Source organism: Palaemon carinicauda, chromosome 33 (assembly GCF_036898095.1).
Source record: "Palaemon carinicauda isolate YSFRI2023 chromosome 33, ASM3689809v2, whole genome shotgun sequence".
Taxonomy (NCBI): Eukaryota; Metazoa; Arthropoda; class Malacostraca; order Decapoda; family Palaemonidae; genus Palaemon; species Palaemon carinicauda.
In genome coordinates, this window is record NC_090757.1 from 3,628,889 (window position 1) to 3,649,666 (window position 20,778).

The window sequence follows — 20,778 nt, forward strand, 5'->3', positions numbered from 1 at the left end:
CGCACTAGATCTCCTGCTCGCCACCGCGCACCTGTGCTTCCAGTTCCTGACACGCGCCCTGTCACCCACGCTCGCCCACGCGTCCTAGAACTCCGGTTCAGGACTTGGACAAGGACTTAACTTCTCGTCCTCGCGATCCTGCTCATCAGCGCCATCCTGCTCGTCAGCTTTCTCCTGCGCAGCAATGCGCGCGGTCTCCTGCGCGAACGTCTAGAGTCCCTGCACGCCCACGCGCCTCCTCTTCCTGAGCCAACTCGCGAGCGTTCGCCTTTGCGCGTCGCGCCGACAGTTCATGTGCAGCCTTCTATGCGCCGTCTCCCTGCTCGCCAGCGTTCTCCAGCGCGACAGCGATTTCCGAGGCGTCAACGTTCTCGTTCTCGTCAGCGTTCTCCTGAGCGCCGGCGATCTCCTAATCCTTCGCGTGATCCATTGCCTGCGCGCAAGCGCTATCCTATGCGTCAGCGCCCAGCAGATCCAGAGAAACATAAGTCCCCTGTGATCAACTCGCCTGTGCGTTCTACGCGCTATTGCTCGCTAACGCGCCACCGCTCGCCATCGCTCGCCTGTGCGTCAGCGTTCGCCAACGCGCCATTGATGGCCAACTCGCCATCGCTCGCCCACGCGTCACAGATCTCCAGGACACTATCGGTCTCCTGGCCTTCAGCGATCTCCTGAACGCTCTCGTTCGCCCACGCGCCAACGCGTTTACTCGCCCATGCGCCAATGCGTTCACTCGCCAACGCGCCAACACGCTCACTCGCCAGCTCGTCCGCTCGCCCCACTCGCTCACTCGCCTACGTGCCCGTGCGCCGGCTCACGATCGCTCCCGAGCTCGTTTGTCTCCGCGCCCGCGCTCCAACAGCCCCTCGCACACGACTCTTTCGTGTCGCCCTCGCGTGAGCGTCAGCACGACCCTCGTTCGCGTCGGGTATCGCAGCTCGTGGCAGCAGCAGGGACATGTGTCGCCAGGTCACAGTCGGGATCGCCTCCTCCTAAGCGCAGGTCACTTTTGCAGGACAAGGAAGGACCTTCGGAGAGGTCTAGACAACTTTTTTCCCCTTTTTTTTTTTACAGGCAGGTCCAGTGGTGTCCACTCCGAAGGATCGCCCGATCCCCTTCCCTCCAGCGGGAATTTCGGACTCTGTGTCCGTGTCTCGGCAGTCCTGATTTGGTCCTTTGATGCGGGCGTTAGTGAAGGCTATGAAGCCGGCACTCGCCGATCCAGGACACAAACCAGCGACGGCCTCGCCCCCGCTGAAGAGAAGGAGGGGAGTGGACTTCGTGGTGACTTCTCCCAGGGAGAAGTTGGTTCCTAAGAGGTCCGTCAGGAAGGCCCCGTCCCCTTCACAGTCGTTTTCTCCTTCTCCCTTGGACGAGGCTTTTCCGTCCTCGGGAGAGTCCAGTGAGGCGGCGGTCTCCCCCTCGGCACCAAGGGGGGAGTCACCTCCTCGTGAAGGAGAATCGTCTCGCGGGGAGGGTGCCTACCAGACCACCTTGCTGGAGTCTTGTATCCCGCTCAGGAGGGAACCCAAGGACTCCAAGACGTTGCCGAAGTCTTCTGCACGTATTCGTCAGGAACCAGCTAGACCCCGGGAGAACGTCCACGTGTCTCCCCAGGAAGAGCTTCCGGGGACAGGAGACTTAGCTGCCAGTCTGCAGGGAGGGGAGCAGCAAGAGTCTGAGCATGCCTTCTGGCAGGTCCTTGGCCTCATGAGACAGCTCAATGGGTTCATGGACCCTGTGATCGCCCCCCGTGAAGGCAAGGACACGGTCCTGGATCAGGTTTATGGGACTCAGAAGCCCCCAAAGGCCATTGCGGCTCTGTCCTAGTCCCAGGGGCTGAAGAGTGCCAGAGCCAGGGCTAATGCTCAACTCGCAGTACACTGTACTCGCTACCTCCAGTCGTTCCTCTGCCGGGAACAAACTCCTCCCACCTCCTCGTCTCCACCAGAGGAGGTATTTTGAGATCATGGGGGAGTCTAGCCTCGCTCTTCCCCTCCACCATTTGGTAGAAGAGCTGATTAGGGGAGTTCCTCTTGAAAAGCTCTCCGCCCAGCAGGTGACGTTCTCGGCGTCGGAGTTTTTAATCCATGAGAAGGTCGCGAAGTGCGCCATGCAGGCCACTTCGTGGTTGGATGTCTGGCTAGGGTCTTCTGGGCATCCTATTGCGCTCTGAGGATCTGTCTAAGGAGAGCATCGAGTTCCTGGTACATCAGGTTACCAACCTGTGGGCCAACTCGGTTCTCAAGCGCCGTGATGCGGTGACCGAGAAGATCCATCCGAAGGTCCCCGCCGTGGACGTCAACAGGCTCAGGCATGCCTCCCTCCTCGGGGGGAATTTGTTTGAGCCCCAGGACATGGAACGTACAGCTGAGAGGTGGAGGAAGTCAAATCAGGACTCCCTCCTCCAAACGGCCCTTGCATCTTGGCCCTACAAGCCTCCAGCTCCACAGCAACATCAGCAGCAACCTTGCAAGACACCGAAGCAGGCGCCGGCAGCTAAGAAAGTGGTGTCTAAGCCCCAGCCCTTTCCTGCCAAGGACAAGAGGGGCGGTAAGTCCTCCAGGGGAGGCAAGACTCCTAGAGGAAGCGGCCTTGGCCGCAAGCGCTAGGAGTGGCAGTCCCCCCGCGTGTCCACTTGTGGGGGGATGCCTTCAAAGTTGCGTGCACAGGTGGCAGCAACATGGGGCCGATGCTTGGACGGTCTCCGTGATTGGCCAAGGATATCGCGTCCCATTCACGACATTTCAACCTCCCCTGACAGCGAATCCAGTGTCTTTGAGCTCCTATGCCATGGGATCGGTAAAGGGGCTAGCCCTTCGGGCAGAAGTCGAGACCATGCTCAAGAAGGATGCTCTCCAGGAGGTCGTCGACGGCTCCCCAGGCTTCTTCAGTCGATTCTTTCTTGTAAAGAAGGCGTCTGGAGGCTGGAGACCCGTCATCGACCTCTCAGCTCTGAACAAGTTTGTCAAGCAAACTCCGTTCAGCATGGAGACAGCGGACACGGTCAGACTTGCGGTGAGACCACAAGACTTCATGTGCACACTGGATCTGAAGGACGCGTACTTCCAGATCCCAATCCATCCGTATTCCTGGAAGTACTTGAGATTCTGCCTAGACAGTAAGACCTACCAGTTCAAGGTGCTGTGCTTCGGTCTCTCCACAGCACCTCAGGTGTTCACCAGAGTGTTTACTTTGATTTCGTCGTGGGCGCACAGGAACGGCATCCGTCTCCTCCGTTATCTGGACGACTGGCTGATCCTAGCAGACTCGGAGTTGACCCTTCTTCGACACCGAGACAGGCTTCTAGGACTTTGCCAGGATCTGGGGATCGTGGTAAATCTCTAGAAGTCCTCTCTGCAGCCGTCCCAACGACTGGTTTATCTAGGCATGTTGTTAGACACCAATCTCCACAAAGCCTTTCCATCAGACGACAGGATAGCAAGGCTGAGGAGGGTGGCGGAACCCTTCCTCAGGTGAGAAGAGCTTCCTGCCCAATCGTGGTTGCGTCTCTTAGGTCACCTGTTCTCCCTGGCCCGTCTGGTTCCAAACGGCCGTCTCAGGATGAGATCCCTGTAGTGGCGGCTCAAGTCCCGGTGGAATCAAGGATCCGATTCCCCGGACTTCCTGGTCCCAATGGGACCTTCGGAACAGGCAGACCTGCGGTGGTGGCTGGTCGCCGAGAACCTGCGAAAGGGAGTGGATCTTCTCGCCCTCCCCCCGGAATTGACACTGTTTTCGGACGAGTCAGAAGAAGGGTGGGGGCTCACGTTCTGAACCAGAGGACCTCAGGCCTTTGGTCAGAATCAGAAAAGTACCTGCACATCAACCTGCTAGAAATGAAGGCCGTTTTCCTGGCTCTTCAACAGTTCCAACGGACCCTGGCGGGTCACTCCGTGGTGGTGATGAGCGACAACACCACAGTAGTGGCTTACATCAACAAGCAGGGAGGTACTTTTTCGCAGCGGCTAATCCCATCTTGCAGTAGAGATTCCGAGGTGGATCGAAGTCCATTCGATAACACTATCAGCTCGCTTCATTCCTGGCAAGAGGAATGTGCTCGCCGACAGTCTGAGCAGGGCTTCGCAGATAGTGAGTAACGAGTGGTCTTTGGATCCTCAGATAGCCAACAAAGTCCTGATTTGTGGGGTTCCCCGAACGTGGATCTATTCGCGACAGCTTTGAATTTCAAACTGCCCCTGTACTGCTCCCCAGTCCCGGACCCCAAGGCACTCTGGCAAGATGCTTTCCAACAACGGTGGGGCAACATCGACGTGTACGCCTTCCCACTGTTCTGTCTGATGAGAAGGGTGCTCAACAGGACCAGACTATCGGTCAACTTGTCGATGACTCTGATAGCTCCGCTGTGGCATCACGCAGAATGGTTCCCGGACCTTCTGCAGCTCCTGACGGAGCTCCCGAGAGAACTTCCCCCACGACGCAAGCTACTCAGACAACCGCATTGCAACATCTTCCACAGAGCCATAGCATCGCTTCGGCTTCACGCCTGGAGACTGTCCAGCGTCTCCTCATGGAGAAAGGCTTTTCGCAACAGGTTGCAGAGAGGATGTCTCGGCACCTGCGAAAGTCCTCAGAGGGAGTCTACCAGGCGAAGTGGAGTCTTCTGTGGTTGGTGTCGTGGGAGGGGTATCTCTCCACTCGATGCCACTATTCCAGCAATAGCGGAGTTTCTCATTTATTTGCGGGAGGAAATGCGCCTTTCAGTCTCAGCGGTGAAAGGCTATCGCTCAGACTTGAGCTTGGTTTTTAGGCTGAAAGGAGTGGACATTTCTTCCTCGATGGAACTCTCCTTACTCATACGTAGCTATGAGCTTACCTGCCCTCAGTCGGAAGTGAGACCTCCTTGGAATGTGGTTCGGGTCCTCAGGGCTCTTAAGAGACCTCCCTTCGAACCATTACGCTAGGCCTCTGATCGTCACCTGTCTTGGAAGACGGCTTTCCTGCTCGCTTTGACCTCTGCCAAGCGAGTTAGAGAACTTCATGGTCTCGCGTACGACGTCGCCCATTCAAGGGGATGGGGGGAGGTAACGTTCAGGTTCGTCCCTGAGTTTGTTGCCAAGACTCAGAACCCTGGAGTGCCGGACCCACGGTTCGACTCTTTCAGGGTCGCGAGTCTCCATTCTGTAACAAGCGACCCAGACCAGCTGCTACTATGTCCAGTGAGGAGTCTTGAGGTGTTACTTGAAGAGAACAGCTGCAGTTCGTCCTCAAGTGCAAGCATTGTTTGTTAGCACAGGCAGGATGAAGAGGAGGATCACCAAAAACACCATCTCGGCTTGGATTCGAAGGGTTATTCATTACGCCTTGAATCCAGACCCTCCTTCGTCACGTCGCCCTAGGGCACATGACGTCAGGGGCATCGCTACGTCCCTGGCCTTCAAGAGAAACTTCTCTGTGACGCAGGTACCTCAAGCTGGGGTCTCGAAGCGTCAGACGACCTTCACAGCCCACTACCTGCAGGACGTGACCCAAAGGAGCCTCGATACTTTTTCTATCGGCCCTGTGATGGCTGCACAACAGCTGGTCTAACCTCAGGCTCCTTTATGGACAAGTAGCAGTAGGTTGAGGGCATTGGTACCCGGTTTTAGTCTGCGTGAATGAAAGTGTATGTCTGACCCTTACTTCTTTCTTCATCCTCCCCTCTCTTGGGGAAGCAGCATCCTGGTCTCCGCATAGCTGACCTCAACGTGTGCAGGTAAACCATGCTTCCTTGTGTTCCTAGTATTAAGCTTAATACTGTCGCGTCCTACATACCCTGACGAGGTGGTATTGGGAACGTCCTATCCTGGATTCCTATCCAAAGGTCTCAAGGTCAACTTCATAGGGCGAGTTACGCTCTTTCCTCCACACACAACTTATGTAGGCCACACGTTCCTTGCGTAGCAAGGAACTTGTGAGATGCAGGGACTCCCTCTCTCGAGTGATGCTCACTTGGAGTCAGAGTCCCCGGGTAAAGCCAAAGTCAGTATGGCTGGGGACTTTCCACCCTTCCTAAGGGGTAAGTCACCCAATGTAAATAGCGTGGTTTGTATTTCGGTTACGGAACAAATGACAAATTCGGAGATAATTTGTATTTTTCCTAACCATACAAACCTTAGCTATTTACACATATTTGCCCACCAGCCCTGTCCCCCAAGTCAAGTCCTATCTCTAAGTGAAGTGAAGCAAATCACTAGTGTGTGTGTGGGGGGGGGGAGGGGTACGCTAACTAGCACGGGGGTAGCTAACCCTCATTAAAATCTATTGGCTTGTCAATTTCAGCTATGCCGAAAGGTAAACCCAATGTAAATAGCTAAGGTTTGTATAGTTAGGAAAAATACAAATTATCTCCGAATTTGTCATTTTTACTCTAATAATTAACTACATGAATGATGGTAGAAATTTTTCTTCGACCCAATCAATAAATATCAGGAACTGCTCTAGTTTTTGCAATACATAGGGTCGTGTGTATTGTTACGCAAGAGCTTACTGGTAACTGGAATTTAAGAACAATCTACTACTTTGTGATACACCCAGTCTCCACTGCTAGTTTCTGATTGAGTTCATGGTAATTATTTGCTTATTGATTCTCTGAATGTATTGTTGAGTCATGTTACAGTATTTTGTATTCTCTTGGATGAGTTTATGTCAAATCCTGGCTAAGTAGTTCTCTTACTACAAATGCTCAAATACAGCATCTTAAATTTCAGCTACACTTTCAAACTATCATTTCATAATTCTTGTGGTAACAAATTGATTAGTAGTTGGCTGCTTGCATTTTGAAATTTTATTTTTTACATAACAGTACAATATAAATTTGTGGATAAATCTGTATATTATGGTGATATTTCTGTCTCTTGCTCAATAAGATATGGTTTTCTTGGAGATAATACTATTATTTTTATGGCTATTGATGGTTTTATATTTTATATAGCTTGTTTCTTTATTTTTTCTCTAGATTTTTTATCAGAGGTTAACTAACATGTTTATATTTGCAGGTGAAATATGCCTTGAAGTATGTAAGAACCCTGCAGATCACCAGTCATCGATTTTAAAATTTCAATTATACACTTGGCCTACACCAGTTAGTGAAGCTTTGAAATATGCCAAATGTGATGTTTTACCATCTCCTCCTTCTCTAGATTGGAAAGCTGTTCTCTCTAGTGTTGTGTTTGGTAAAGATTTATTGTAAAGATAAATTATTTTTTGGAGAGGCAGCCTTTTGAAAGATTCCACGCATTGTATGTAATTCTTGATTCTCCTACTGCAGAGCATAAATGTACTGTTCAAAGAACTGTCATATATTTATTCATTATTAAATAAAATAAACAAAATCTGTTTACATTACCATAGCAGTGAAAAAAATTGTACCTGGGCAGATGCACAATATTTAAAAATGGGTTTTCTGGGCTCAACCTGTGCCGCCCAGTGAAATGCTCCTTTTAGCACCATTTCTAAGGTATATAACTGCTATATATTACCAGAGAAAAATTGCATAGGAATGCCAGGTTGAACCCAGCTCACTCACCTATATAAGGTGTCGGTATATTACTGGGGCGAGATAAATCATAACCAGAGGCCTCGCACCAAATAGAGATTTCCTCTTCAAAATCCCTGAAACAGCGAGGTGCCGTTCAACATCTATGCTGTGTAAGCTACTACTACCAACCCAACCCACGCTAGTGAACTCACTCCATTTATAGCACCCGTATAGTATACGCCTTACGTTTTTTTGTCTGGTGTTTCTTTGGTGTTTTCTCCGCTTTTCGCTCTGATGTCGGACTCTCAGGTCTCCCCATCAAAGTTAAGTACCAGATCTATGAGTTTTGAGCTTTGGGAGGTAGCATTGCCTTTAATTGTTAATTATTCGAGTGTTATTGTCTCGATGTCCCGACCGTCCGAGGTCTGTTGGTGCGCTTCCCTCCTTCGCTCGTTCGTCACGTTTCACAATGAGTTTCATTACTGATTGTTATCCGTTCCGAACATTATTTTGGAGTTATTTCACCATTACACCTATATTTATTGTAAGTCTTTTAGATCCAGTTTAATTTTTAGATCATCTATTCATCATAGCTTGTTCTCGGTTGGCATGCCTGCCTTCGGGCTTGGTCTAGTTGGTTTCGCTCATGCCTTATTTATTGTCAGTTTCAATATTTATCATTGTTTACGCTATGATTACCATCTAGTATCATTATTTAGTTCGAGTGGGACTCTCGAGACACGGATATTTTATTACGAGAGGCAGTTATTAGCATCTTACTGTCGGCATCTATCCGCAGTAGATTCAGTTGGTACCCCTGATCAGAGCGTCTCACCCGCTCTACAGGCTCCCCATCATACCCCCCCCCCCCTGCCAATCTCCTGCGTCCCTCTCTTACTAATTTGTTTTATGCATGCTTATTCCAGTTCAATGCTTTACATTATTTGATATTTAGTTGATCATTATTACTGTTCCGTTATGATCTCTGTTTGTTCCGTATCCGATTACAACCAGGCTATTATGTTCTTAGTTATTTCGGACAGGTTGGCATTCCTGTCTCATATTCACGTGATCTCCTTGTTCCTCCTCATGGACTTGTTCTCGCTCCCCCACTATCTCACCCCCAACTCAGGGGTCCCTCTCCTACTGTTCATTGTGTGTGTGGTTTAACTCTACGGGCGAGTCTTCTCGTACCTCAGTTCTCCCACCACCTTCCCCTCCCCCTCATCCCTACGGGGATTTATTACGACTCACTAGTGGGTGGCGAGACTTTCCCCCGGGGTTTTCATCCAGTACACATGTACCTGGTCGTTCCCGTTTTCTCCCCGCCGCCCTGATTGGCCATCAGCGTCGGGAGGGAGAACTAAGCCCGGCCGGGTTGCATTTTTATTATTTCCGTACTCGACGGAATCCGTATTATTTTAATTTACACCCTGGATATGGAGAGTTATTGTGTTTGTTAGGATACAAGTATGTTCCGCAACCTACGGAACTTCCTTTATGATTAAGTCTTACCAGTTTTACATTGAGTGCTTTGTGCTACCAGTTTTCCCGTCTGTCCCGTGTGTCACGGAACTGTCCTGTTTTCTCCCGTTACTGGGGAATCTTGCTATGAAGGTTTGAATTTATTGAGAGGGTCTTACGACACATTGCTTGGCCTCCGGGCCTCCTGCAACTGCTTCCCGGGTCTGACGGGACTGATTTTAATATTACGACTCTACTCTTTTACATTATGGACGGGAAACTATATCTTTCGCCATGGACAACACACTTTGAAATGATCATAATACGGAACTAGATTTTTTCTCAGAGGTTTATTTTCTAGGTTACTGTAACGTATCCTTATTCTACATTTAAGTGCATCCTGACTTAAGTTTAATATCCGGCTCCCCCGGACCTCTCTGAGATATCTTAACTATTAGAAATATTCTCTTAGCTTATATTCAAGTGTACCCTGACTTATCTTACCCGGTCCCCCGGGTCCTTCTGAGATATCTTAAGCTGCTTACATACCATGATCCTATATGCCGATGTGCATGCTGATTTAATTTTAATACCCGGACCCCCTGGGTTCCTTTGTAAGATATCTAATAATATGGGGTACTCATGGATCATTCCTATTACAGATGGTCCGTTGCCAAATGACAGCCTGCGCGGCCGTTCTCCATCAACCCTGCGGCCACGAAGTGTGTAGGTCCCATGCCAATTGTGGCGTCCAGGTGGACGGCATGGTGGTTTGGCACCCGGACAACTGCCTCATATGCTATGAGTTGATCTCCACCCTCTCCTCGGATTCGGTGAGTATCTCTCGGTTTCGATCCACCCTTATGCATGGTTTAACCTTTATTTCCATGTCTGTTCCTTACAATTTTGATTGATTCATTCCTTGACAATTAAGATATCCTTACTCCTCCGGATTTCTATCCTTAAAGTATATTCTTTCAGAGCTCCCAGTCTGCTAAGACTTCAGCCCGGGAAACCCTGAAAGTCTGGGTAGGTAGCTTTGCTCGAAACGTAAAAGCAAAGCAGCCTTATGTACTATCGGAGGAGTATTGCAACCTAATATACCCGAATGCTAAATCATCGGCAGCAGTTTCCAGTGATGTCGCGGCCCCCATCATTGCCGACATTAACGCAATGATCGGCCTCCCTGCGGATTTAGGACCTTCCAACGACCCTATCACTGACGATGTCGCTGCTCTGAACCTGGACGTGGAACCTATGGCTCTTGACGAGCCAGAACCAGGTAGGGAGGCAGGTGGGTCTCGGGCTAAGATTCCTCTCCTTAGCCCGTCTTTCTCTACATCCTCTAATACTTCTTCTTTTCAGGGTTTCCTGGAGGGACCACGGGTCTGGTACCAGATCCCGCCCGGTTCCCCCTAAAGTAAAGTCTCAGAAGAGGCCTTTGCTTAAGACTCGGAAGGCTTCTAAATGTCCGAAGTCTTCGAAGTCTGTAAAGGCTTCTTGCTCTAGAGTCCCTAAAGACTCCGCTGTCGCCTCCCCTCCCTCTCACGACCCCGGAGCGCAGACAGCCTCCGCACCTCTTCCGGCGTCCTTCGACCCGGAGGATTTTTCATCTAAACTGCTGACGCAGATTGGTTCGATGATGTCTTCCATCACGGACAAGCTGCAGACCCAAGAAGGTCTCATGGAGGGCCTCATGAGACAGGGGTTGCCACAGCAGCAACAATTCATCATCCCGGACGCCTCTAAGCTCCCACCCTTCACTAAAAATAATCCTTGGAGAATGGCCTTGCACTCTCCCTACACTGATGGCATGTTGACCATCGAAGGTTGTGGCACCTGGCCGGTCGAAGATTTTGAATTCTTCCCTCCCGGTCTTAAATTCCCTTTTCCCGGCTTCGCCCGGCTGACTGAGGAGGCTCTTGTTAGATTGGACAAGGTCCCAAAAGAGACCGTTATTTATCCCAAGGAGCAAGCCCAATCTACTTGGGTTTGGACCATGGGCGAATGGGATTGTGTCAACACTATGCTGACCCCCCACAAGAGTTCCTATCCCACGTTCCTTGTGGACGAGCAAACCCCTACTCCATGCATTACAAAAGTGATGGAGCTCGCTCTTCAGGCCGTTGCCGGAGACAAACCATTGCCACAACTACGACAGACAGACTCAACATCTCTCTTGCTCCCGTCAGACAATGAGTGCTGGCACAATATTCAGGCCACTTTTACTTCTGGCAAACTAGCAGCTGACTGTGCTTCGGCACAGTTCAGCGAAAAACTTCCGAGGCTCCCGGAATCCTTGATCCGTCTTGAGTTTGAAACCCGGACCAGGTTTACTCTTAATTCCGGGATGATGGCAGAGGTGCTCTCTCTCACATACGAAGAGGAGCCGGTATTTAAAGTGTTAACGAAGTCTTTACTTCAATTATTATTGTCAGATGCTTACGACTTTCTAGTAGCTAGACGCCGTTGCCGTAGGCATGTGCTAGCCGAAGCTACCATTCGGCATTAGCCGAATAAACTTATTAAAGTCCCCTTCTGGGGTCCGGACTTGTTCCCGGAAGACCTGGTGAATAATGTCCTTGCGGAAGCGGCTAGGGTTAATCAGAGCCTCAAGGTTCGCTGGGGCCTCATGCCCAAACGAAAGTTTGAACAGCCAAGCATTCAATCTCGAGGCAAGAAGAGGCTACGCCCGTACCACTCTGCCCAATACCGCCAACCTCTTCAAGTGGTACAGCCTATCCCGGTGGCACAGGGAAATCAACCATCCACTTCCAAAGGCCACCCCCAACAACAATACGTGTTGGTTCCCCAGAGCCAGGTGCTTTCCACCTCCTTTGCCACCTCCCCCACCTTTAACCCCAACTACGAACCCGGGGGTAACTCTCAGGGTTACCAACGTGGTAGAGGTTCCGGAACAAGGTGATCATTTCACAACAGAGGTGGCGGAAAATCCTTCTACCGTGGCAGAGGATCAGTCGGAGGACGTGGAGGCAAATCCACATCAAGCTATTGAAAGCTCTCAGGTAGGGGGAAGGCTTTGTGCATTCTGGAACCGTTGGAAGTTCAGCAATTGGGCCTTCAGCATAATTTCTAGAGGTCTGGAGTGGAGGTGGATAGAAGGGCCCCCTCCACCGACCAGTTTCCATCAACTTCCAACGGAGGAGCTGACTTTATTTGTTCAAGATCTACTGCAAAAGAACGCAATCAAAGAAGCAAAACATTTGAGATTTCAAGGTCGCTTGTTCAGCGTGCCAAAGAAAGGCTCAGACAATCGAAGGGTCATTCTAGATCTGTCTCGTCTGAACTTGTTCATTCAATGCAACAAGTTCCGCATGCTAACCGTTTCTCAAGTGCGGACCTTACTTCCCCGTGGGGCCGTCACCACCTCCATAGATCTTACAGATGCCTACTATCACGTTCCGTTAGCAAGGCACTTCCGTCCATTCCTAGGATTCAAACTAGGCAACTAAGCCTACACATTCAAAGTAATGCCATTCGGGCTTAATATTGCCCCCAGAATTTTCACAAAGTTGGCAGAAACAGTAATCCAGGAGTTACGAACCCAAGGAATTCAGGTAGTTGCATACCTAGACGACTGGCTTATTTGGTCAGACAACGTCTAGGACTATCTCAAGGCAACGGACAAAGTAATTCAATTCCTACAACACTTAAGGTTCCAGATCAACTTCGGGAAGTCTCGGCTGGTCCCAGAGTCCAAATTTCAGTGGCTAGGACTACAGTGGGATCTACGCTCTCATACCTTATGTCTCCCCAAAGCCAAGAGAACAGAAATAGCAAAGAGCACGAAACGTTTTCTCAAGGACAAGCTGACGTCCAGAAGGAACCAGGAGAGGATCCTGGGCTCCTTACAGTTCGCCTCAGTCACAGATGTCTTACTGAAGGCCAGACTGAAGGACATAAACAGAGTTTGGCGCTCCAGAGCGAACGAAAGGTATCGGGATGAGAAAGCTCGTCTTCCTCCAGTTCTGAGGAGGAGACTCCGGCCATGGGCGAAGGCCAAAAACCTGGCAAAGTCAGTCCCCTTACAATACCCACCTCCAAAACTCATTATCCACACAGACACCTCCTTGACAGGCTGGGGAGGATACTCACAGCACAGGAAGGTTCAGGGACTATGGTCGACGATGCTTTAACAATTTCACATCAATATCTTAGAAGCCATGACAGTCTTACTAACTCTGAAACGACTATCCCCAGCCAAGAAACAACACATAAGACTGGGTCTCGACAGTGAAGTCATAGTCCGCTGAATAAACAGAGGAGGTTCCAAGTCAGGCAACATCAACCATGTGATTTTAACAATCTTTTCGTTAGCAGCATCAAATCAGTGGCACTTGTCAGCCGTCCACCTGGCGGGAGTCCGAAATGTAGTGGCGGACGTACTCTCGAGGACAACCCCGTTGGAGTCTGAATGGTCTCTAGATCTGAAGTCATTCCGCTGGATCCTGTCCCAGGTCTCCAAGTAAACCTCTTTGCAACAGAGTCCAATCACAAACTGGCATGTTATGTAGCCCCAAACCTGGACCCTCGAGCTTATGCCGTAGACGCAATGTCCCTAGACTGGAACACTTGGGAGAAGATTTACTTGTTCCCACCGGTAAATCTGCTGATGAAGGTGCTGGACAAACTCCGGACTTTCACGGGACAAGTGGCTCTCGTGGCTCCCAATTGGTCCAGGAGCAATTGGTTTCCTCTGATGCTGGAATTGGGTCTCCATCCCCATCAGATACCCAACCCAATTCTGACGCAAATAGTACAAACTTGCACTGTGTTCGCTTCCTCAAACATTCAGGGTGCCCTAGCTTTATGGACGTCTTGAAATTTGCAGCCCAAAAAGGTGCAGATATCGATCCGCAAAATACTTTATTTTTGGAGTCTGACAAAAGGGATTCTACCCTTCGCCAATACGATTCAGCAGTTAGGAAGCTTGCAAAATTTTTGAAAGACTCAAAGGTCGAATTAATGACTATGAATCTGACTGTAACCTTCTTCAGATCCCTTTTTGAGTCAGGTCTGGCAGCCAACACTATTACCACGATTAAATCTGCTCTAAAGAAGATTTTCCATATCGAGTTTAACATAGACCTAACAGATCCACTATTCTCATCAATCCCAAAAGCCTGCGCCAGATTGAAACCATCTATTCGCCCTTGCTCGGTTTGCTGGTTTTTGAATGTCCTCAAGTTGGCATCCGAGACCCTCAATGACTCATGTGATTATATACCCTTGCTAAGGAAGACCTGATTCCTTATGAGCCTAGCTTCTGGCACCAGAATATGAGAACTTGCAGCCTTGACTAGGGACCCGGGCCATATTGAATTTCTCTCGTCAGGGGAAGTTCTCCTCTCTCCTGACAAAGTTTTCTTAGCCAAAAATGAGAATCCCCAGAATAGGTGGTCCTCCTGGAAGATTGTTCCGCTTCCTCCGGACCCATCACTATGTCTCGTAACCACCCTGAAATCCTACTTAAATAGAACCTCCTATAAGTCCTCAGGGCCCTTATTCATTAGAGAACATGGTGGTACCATTACCCTCAAAGGGATCAGGCAACAAATTTTATATTTCATTAAACAGGCTAATCCTGATTCATTCCCCCATGTCCATGATATACGAGCTGTAGTTACCTCAGTTAACTACTTTCATTACATGAATTTCACTGAACTTACTAAATATACAGGCTGGAAGTCCCCAACAGTATTTAAGCGACACTATTTAAAACTTCTGGAAGCCCTTAAATTCGCTACAGTAGCAGCGGGGAATGTGGTTCCACCTGATCATGCTGAGTCTTAACTAACCATGTCTTGCTATCTCCTTCCTCTTACCTGCCTTACTTACAGTTCCTACCTTGGTTTTTGGTTTTGTTTTAGCTGAGCTATACCAGTACAGTGTAACATTTTATTATGTCAATCGTTCTTATTCCACGAATTGTTTTTTGTTGTTTTCACTCATATTACCTTTTCAATCATGTTGTAATTTAGGTTTTATCCTGTGACTGCTAATACCTAGCTGTCCCTGTCATCCCTCCTAGGGAGAGTGATTTACATGTTATCTTTATTAATTTTCGATATTAGAGAGGTTATACCCCTAATCCTTATATACGTTTATTGAGTAAACCATTTGGTGTTACCATGTCTTTAATTGTTTTCCTCTCAGGTAATTTTCAAGTTTGGGACCTTTTCTCTTGTACTATTTCACTGGACGGCACAGGTTCAGCCCAGAAAAGGGATTTTGACGAAGGAAAAATCTATTTCTGGGCGAGAGACCTGTGCCGCCCACTGAACCCATCCTCCAAATCCCTCCCTGCTTGGGCCCCAAACTTGGGGTGCTATAGGGAGTGAGGTCACTAGCTTGGGTTGGGTTGGTAGTAGTAGCTTACGCAGCATAGATGTTGAACGGCATCTCGCTGTTTCAGGGATTTTGAAGAGGAAATCTCTAATTGGTGCGAGGCCTCTGGTTATGATTTATCTCGACCCAGTATTATACCGACACCTTATATAGGTGAGCGAGCTGGGTTCAACCTGGCATTCCTATGCAATTTTTCTCTGGTAATATATATAGCAGTTATATACCTAAGAAATGGTGCTAAAAGGAGCATTTCACTGGGCGGCACAGGTCTCTCGCCCAGAAATAGATTCTTCCTTTGTCAAAATCCCTTATATAAAGTAATTTGTCTTGTAATTTTACTTTTGTCATGGTCCTTACTACAAACTGATCACTTCTCATAGGAAACTTAGAAGTCAGGGTGTTTTATCTAGTATAATAGAATATTAAACCTTGGTATGGATAATAGATTTAAGAATTCATCCTTTTGAAAAATCATCCTCATAAATGTTTAAGTTAACTTTCTCCTTTATGTGGTTAGACAGGAAATGAGTTCTCTTCATTCCTTTGAGTACTTTAAATTGTTTTCATTAATTCGTGTTAGGGCTTTTCCCCAATTTCCTGAGCCTTCCTAGAGGTCTTTGTCCTCATTACATATTCAAATTATTTCACTATGTAGGTTCTCAATCTTCTTTCATTTCCAAATTTGCAACATAATCTTACTACTCTACTCCAACCATGAATCTTAATATTCTAAGATGACCCCTTATCAAAATCTCAGCCAAATGGCTACCAAAGTTAAATAAGCTATGAATGTAAAAAAAAACTGAGTTTAGATATTAATTAAGTTAGTATTGTACAGTATTCTATAATTTATCTACTGATTTTCATCTTATTTTACCAACTAACTACTTCAAGTGCTTTTCAAGTTTTCGGTAATCTGACTGCCTTAACTCTAGCCACAAATACCGATTCATGGAAAAAACAGGCATATCAAGAATTCTTACAGATATTAGCTCGTAATAGCCCATGTTTCACCGTGTAAAGCACTGCCTCACTGTGCATTATTGTAACTAATATTTTTATTATTATTATTATTATTATTATTATTATTATTATTATTATTCTTACTACTATCTAAGCTACAACCCTAGTTGGAAAAGCAGGATGACATAAGCTCAAGGAATCCAATAAGTAAAATAGCCCAGTGAGGAAATAAGAGAACAGATAGAATATTGTGTCTGAGTGTACCCTCAAGCAAAAAAAATATAATCCAAGACCATGAAAGACCATGGTACAGAGGCTATGGCACTAACCAATACTAAAAAACAATGGTTTGATTTTGGAGTTTCCTAAAAGAGCTGCTTATCACAGCTAAAGTCTCTCTTCTACACTTATCAAGTAGAAATTAGCCACTGACCCATTACAGAGCAGTAATCAACTCCATGAATTAAGAGGCATTTTTTGGTTGTCATAGTGTTCCCTGGTGTAGGGGGAAAGAGGAAAAAGAAAAATGAACCATAACGAGAGAGAGAGAGAGAGAGAGAGAGAGAGAGAGAGAGAGAGAGAGAGAGAGAGAGAGAGAGAGAGAGAGAGAGATCCAATTTAGTACTATCTGGTCATTAAAAGGAATCAATAACTCTGGCAGTAGTTTCCCAACTTGTGGCAAGACCTACAAGTTTAGGATCAATTGAACCTGTCACAGCACCTCCAATGCTGAAATTCGTCTGGCATCCCCTAACACATCATCAGTGAGCACCAATGCTAATACTGGAGACCACTATCTGGGAGCTTAGATTGCACCCAGCCACTATCTTTTGCTTGTTATAAACAATATGGAAACACAGAAGAGTGTATCTGGGTGTACCCTCAAGCAATAGAACTCTAACCCAAGACAGTGGAAAACCATGGTACAGAGGCTATAGCATTATCCAAGACTAGACTTGCTTACCATATCTAAAGAGCCTCTTCTACCCTTACCAAGTGGAAAGTGGCTACTGAACAATTAGGTGTTAATTTAATGATAAAAATTTATTTTTCAATATTAAACTTACCCGATAATCATGTAGCTGTCAACTCCGTTGCCCGACAGAATTCTATGGAGGGATACGCCAGCTATCACAATACTAGAAGGGGGTGTACTTACCAGCGCCACCTGTGGCCAGGTACTCAATCATTTGTTGTTGACACCTCCTCAATTATTCCTCTGTCGTGCTTCCGGCTAGACGTTCTGGGATACGCTCATGGTCTTCGAGTTTATTCATGGATATTTGGTGAAGTATTCTCTTAGATTAACGGCTGTCGCATACTGGAATCCTTTTTATATTAGCTAGATAGCTTTTATATAAATACTGATTAACGGTTAATGAATTTTTGCTTGTTTTTGGATCACCCTTTGACTAACTCTTTGAAACAAGATGTCTGACGTTTCGCAAGCTCCCTCCCATAGACGATGTAGGTCTTGCAATAGGCGTATTCCGAAGGCCTCAGTAGATCCTCACACCGCTTGTTCTGACTGTAGGGACAGGCCCTGTCTATTAGAAAATCGGTGTGAGGAGTGCGCCGGACTTTCGGAATTGGATTTTGTACGTCTTTTAAAATATTCATCTAAGTTAGAGAGAACTAGAGTTAGGAGAAGTTCTTCTCACTCTTCTATGTTTTCCTCACCTCATGATCCCCTACCTTTTCCTACCCCTGTAGTGGCTACCCCCGAACCTACTGTGTGCCCTCCGCCTGATATGTCAACTGTTTTGCGTGCTATTCAGGCTTTAGGAGATAAAGTAGAATCAGTGGTAAGTGACCATAAGTCTCTGATGGCCGAGGTTAAAGAACTGAAGGTCAAGAGTGCAGTGGGTGGAAATAGTGCCAGTGCTGTGACGAGTGCTAGTGTCTGTGCAGTGCCAAGTGCTAGTGGTGCCAGTGTGGTGCGTGAGGATTTTTCTGTGCGAGCCAGTCGTCCTCCCAGTCCGGGACCTCTTGCAAGCTCCCATGCCCAGGGGAGAAGCAATGTCGAAGGGCTTAAGGGTTCGACAGGCCTTGTTAGGCGCACAGAATTATCCTCGGTGGTTGCGGGCGTGTCTTCCTTAGACCGTCACTCCCACCCGCAGACGATTGAGCCCGTCTTCTCGTCCGCTGATCTTCATGCAGGGAAGAAACGTTGGTCTCAGGTCTCGAGACCGCTTAAACGTAGAGTTCAGTCAGCGAGTGCTCAGCCAGGTTGTAGTCATTGGCTCAGCTCCGACTCGCCTCAGTCATCGGTCGACTGTACTCCGCCCAAGAGGAGTAAGGTTCTGCCTATACAGACCCCGACTGTGACTTTACCTCAGTCTGTTATCGTTTCTGCCGACCCCAAGTGGACCCTGCTTCAGTCCATGCAAGCTCAGCTTTCGGACTTGATGCGTGAGTGTCGGGCTGAGAGTGTTGCACCTCCTCCTCCGCCTACACTCCCTCCACCTGTTCTCGCTCCGCCTGTGCTCGCCCAGCCTGCACCTGCTCCGCCTGTGCTCGCCCAGCCTGCACCTGCTCCGCCTGGTCGCAGCACCATCTGCCAGGCGTACGATGTTGAGCCACTTTCGGAGTTTGCTGTTCACAGTGTTGTTCAGCCTCAGCCTTCTTTAAGGCAACCCTTGCTTTGGGATCAGGAGAGTTATTCCACTCTTCCTCCTCCTCCCCTTGCTGCTCCACCAGTGGTGCAACTCTCGGTTGGGGTACAACAACCTCTCCCCTCCGTGAGTCTGTCTGCTCAACCATCGCTGCAGCGAGCTCAACCCTCATCTAGGCAAGCTCCTCTACACCATGGACTTGCGCCTCAGGAGCCTCAGCTTGCGAGAACTTTACCTTGTTCTGCGCAGCCTCAACCTTCTCATGCTCCACTCATCTCACAGGAACAGGAACGGACTACTCCGCCTCCGTCCTCCGCTCAGCTTGTGCAATCCTTGGGTTCAACTCTTGCTAGGAGTCAACCTCCTTCACCCATGCGCCTGCCTTCTGCTCCGTCTGTTGTTCAGCCTATGCAGTCTGAGCCTCAGGTTTTCCCTCAAGATGAGGAAACCTCTGTTATTGTTCCTACCCGTTCTGACTCTGCGGTTCAGCATTCTGGTCCTATTGCTTCGCTACCCTCTGCTGATGAAGTGTCGGATGATGAGGAGGCACACCTTGATCCCTCATCAGACGTGGAGGAGTCTAAGCTTTCTCCATTGTCTTTTGATTTTCGAAAGGTCTTGGCTCTACTCAGGGAGCTTTACCCTGACCACTTCGTCTCTGCTGTTCCCCGCTCTCCTCCATCTGAGTTTTCGCTAGGCGTACAACAAGCTAAGTCGAACTATACTAAGCTTGTCCTAGCTAGATCCTCCAAGAGGGCTTTAAGGATCTTAGGGGAGTGGCTTCAGTCTAAACAACACCTGGGCAAGACTTCCTTCATGTTCCCTCCAACGAAGCTCGCTTCGAAAGGTTGCGTTTGGTATGCCACAGGGGAAGCACCAGGCTTGGGAGTACCTGCCTCTGCCCAGGCTGACTTCTCAAGTCTGGTGGACTCGCCTAGGAGGACTGCGATGAGACGCTCGAAGGTTTGTTGGACCTTCTCAGACCTGGATCATCTTCTGAAAGGGTTGTTCAGAGCTTTCGAAATGTTCAACTTTCTCGACTGGTGGCTGGGAGCCCTCAGCAAGAAAACATCTCCTGCGGACAAAGACTCTGCCATGCTAATTATGTCCTGCATGGATAAGGCTATCAGGGATGGATCGGGTGAGCTAGCGTCGTTATTTGTATCAGGGGTGTTGAAGAAAAGGGAACAACTGTGTACCTTCCTCTCAGCCAGCATTACACCGTGCCAGCGGTCACAGCTCCTTTTTGCTCCACTCTCAAAGTTCCTCTTTCCCGAGGAGCTAGTTAAGGACTTGTCGGCTGCCCTGATACAGAAGGACACGCACGATCTTGTAGCCTCATCGGCTCGTAAGTCTAAGGTTACCACCTCTGTCCCCAAGACTTATCGCTCCCCAGTGGCTGATACCCCGGCCACTAGGTTCATACCGCCCTTTCGTGGTAGAGCCCCCAGCCGAGGAAGCTCCCGTCCAGACTCTCACAGGGGCAAGTCTAGGAAAGGACCCAGGACATCTAAGGGAAAGCACTGACTCTCAGATTCTCCAGACAACAGTAGGAGCCAGACTCAAGATCTTCTGGCAAGCCTGGGAGAAGAGAGGTGCAGACGCACAGTCTGTCAGTTGGCTGAGGTACGGTTACAGGATTCCATTCTGCCTCAAACCGCCTCTGACCACATCGCCCATCAACCTCTCTCCCAACTACAAAGAAGAGGACAAGAGGCTAGCATTGCAACAGGAGGTGTCGCTACTTGTGCAGAAGAAGGCAGTGGTTATAGTCCGGGACCATCAATCCCCGGGCTTCTACAACCGTCTCTTTCTTGTAGCCAAAAAGACAGGAGGTTGGAGACCGGTGCTGGACGTCAGCTCTCTCAACGAGTATGTCACCAAGCA

At 48.5% G+C, this 20,778-nt stretch overlaps 1 protein-coding gene across 4 annotated transcripts in view; it reads left to right on the forward strand.

Moving 5' to 3' along the window:
- LOC137625822 (phosphatidylinositol N-acetylglucosaminyltransferase subunit Q-like) overlaps positions 1-7,322 on the forward strand; it is a 60,147-nt gene extending 52,825 nt beyond the window's left edge. For 3 of the 4 annotated variants that reach the window (XM_068356700.1, XM_068356699.1, XM_068356701.1), the window contains exon 8: positions 6,999-7,322. In XM_068356700.1, the coding sequence (XP_068212801.1) occupies positions 6,999-7,192 (194 nt within the window). In that variant the 3' untranslated portion in view covers positions 7,193-7,322. The remainder of the gene's footprint in view (positions 1-6,998) is intronic. The other variant, XM_068356698.1, reaches the window with a different exon arrangement.
- The last annotated feature ends 13,456 nt before the right edge of the window (positions 7,323-20,778 follow it).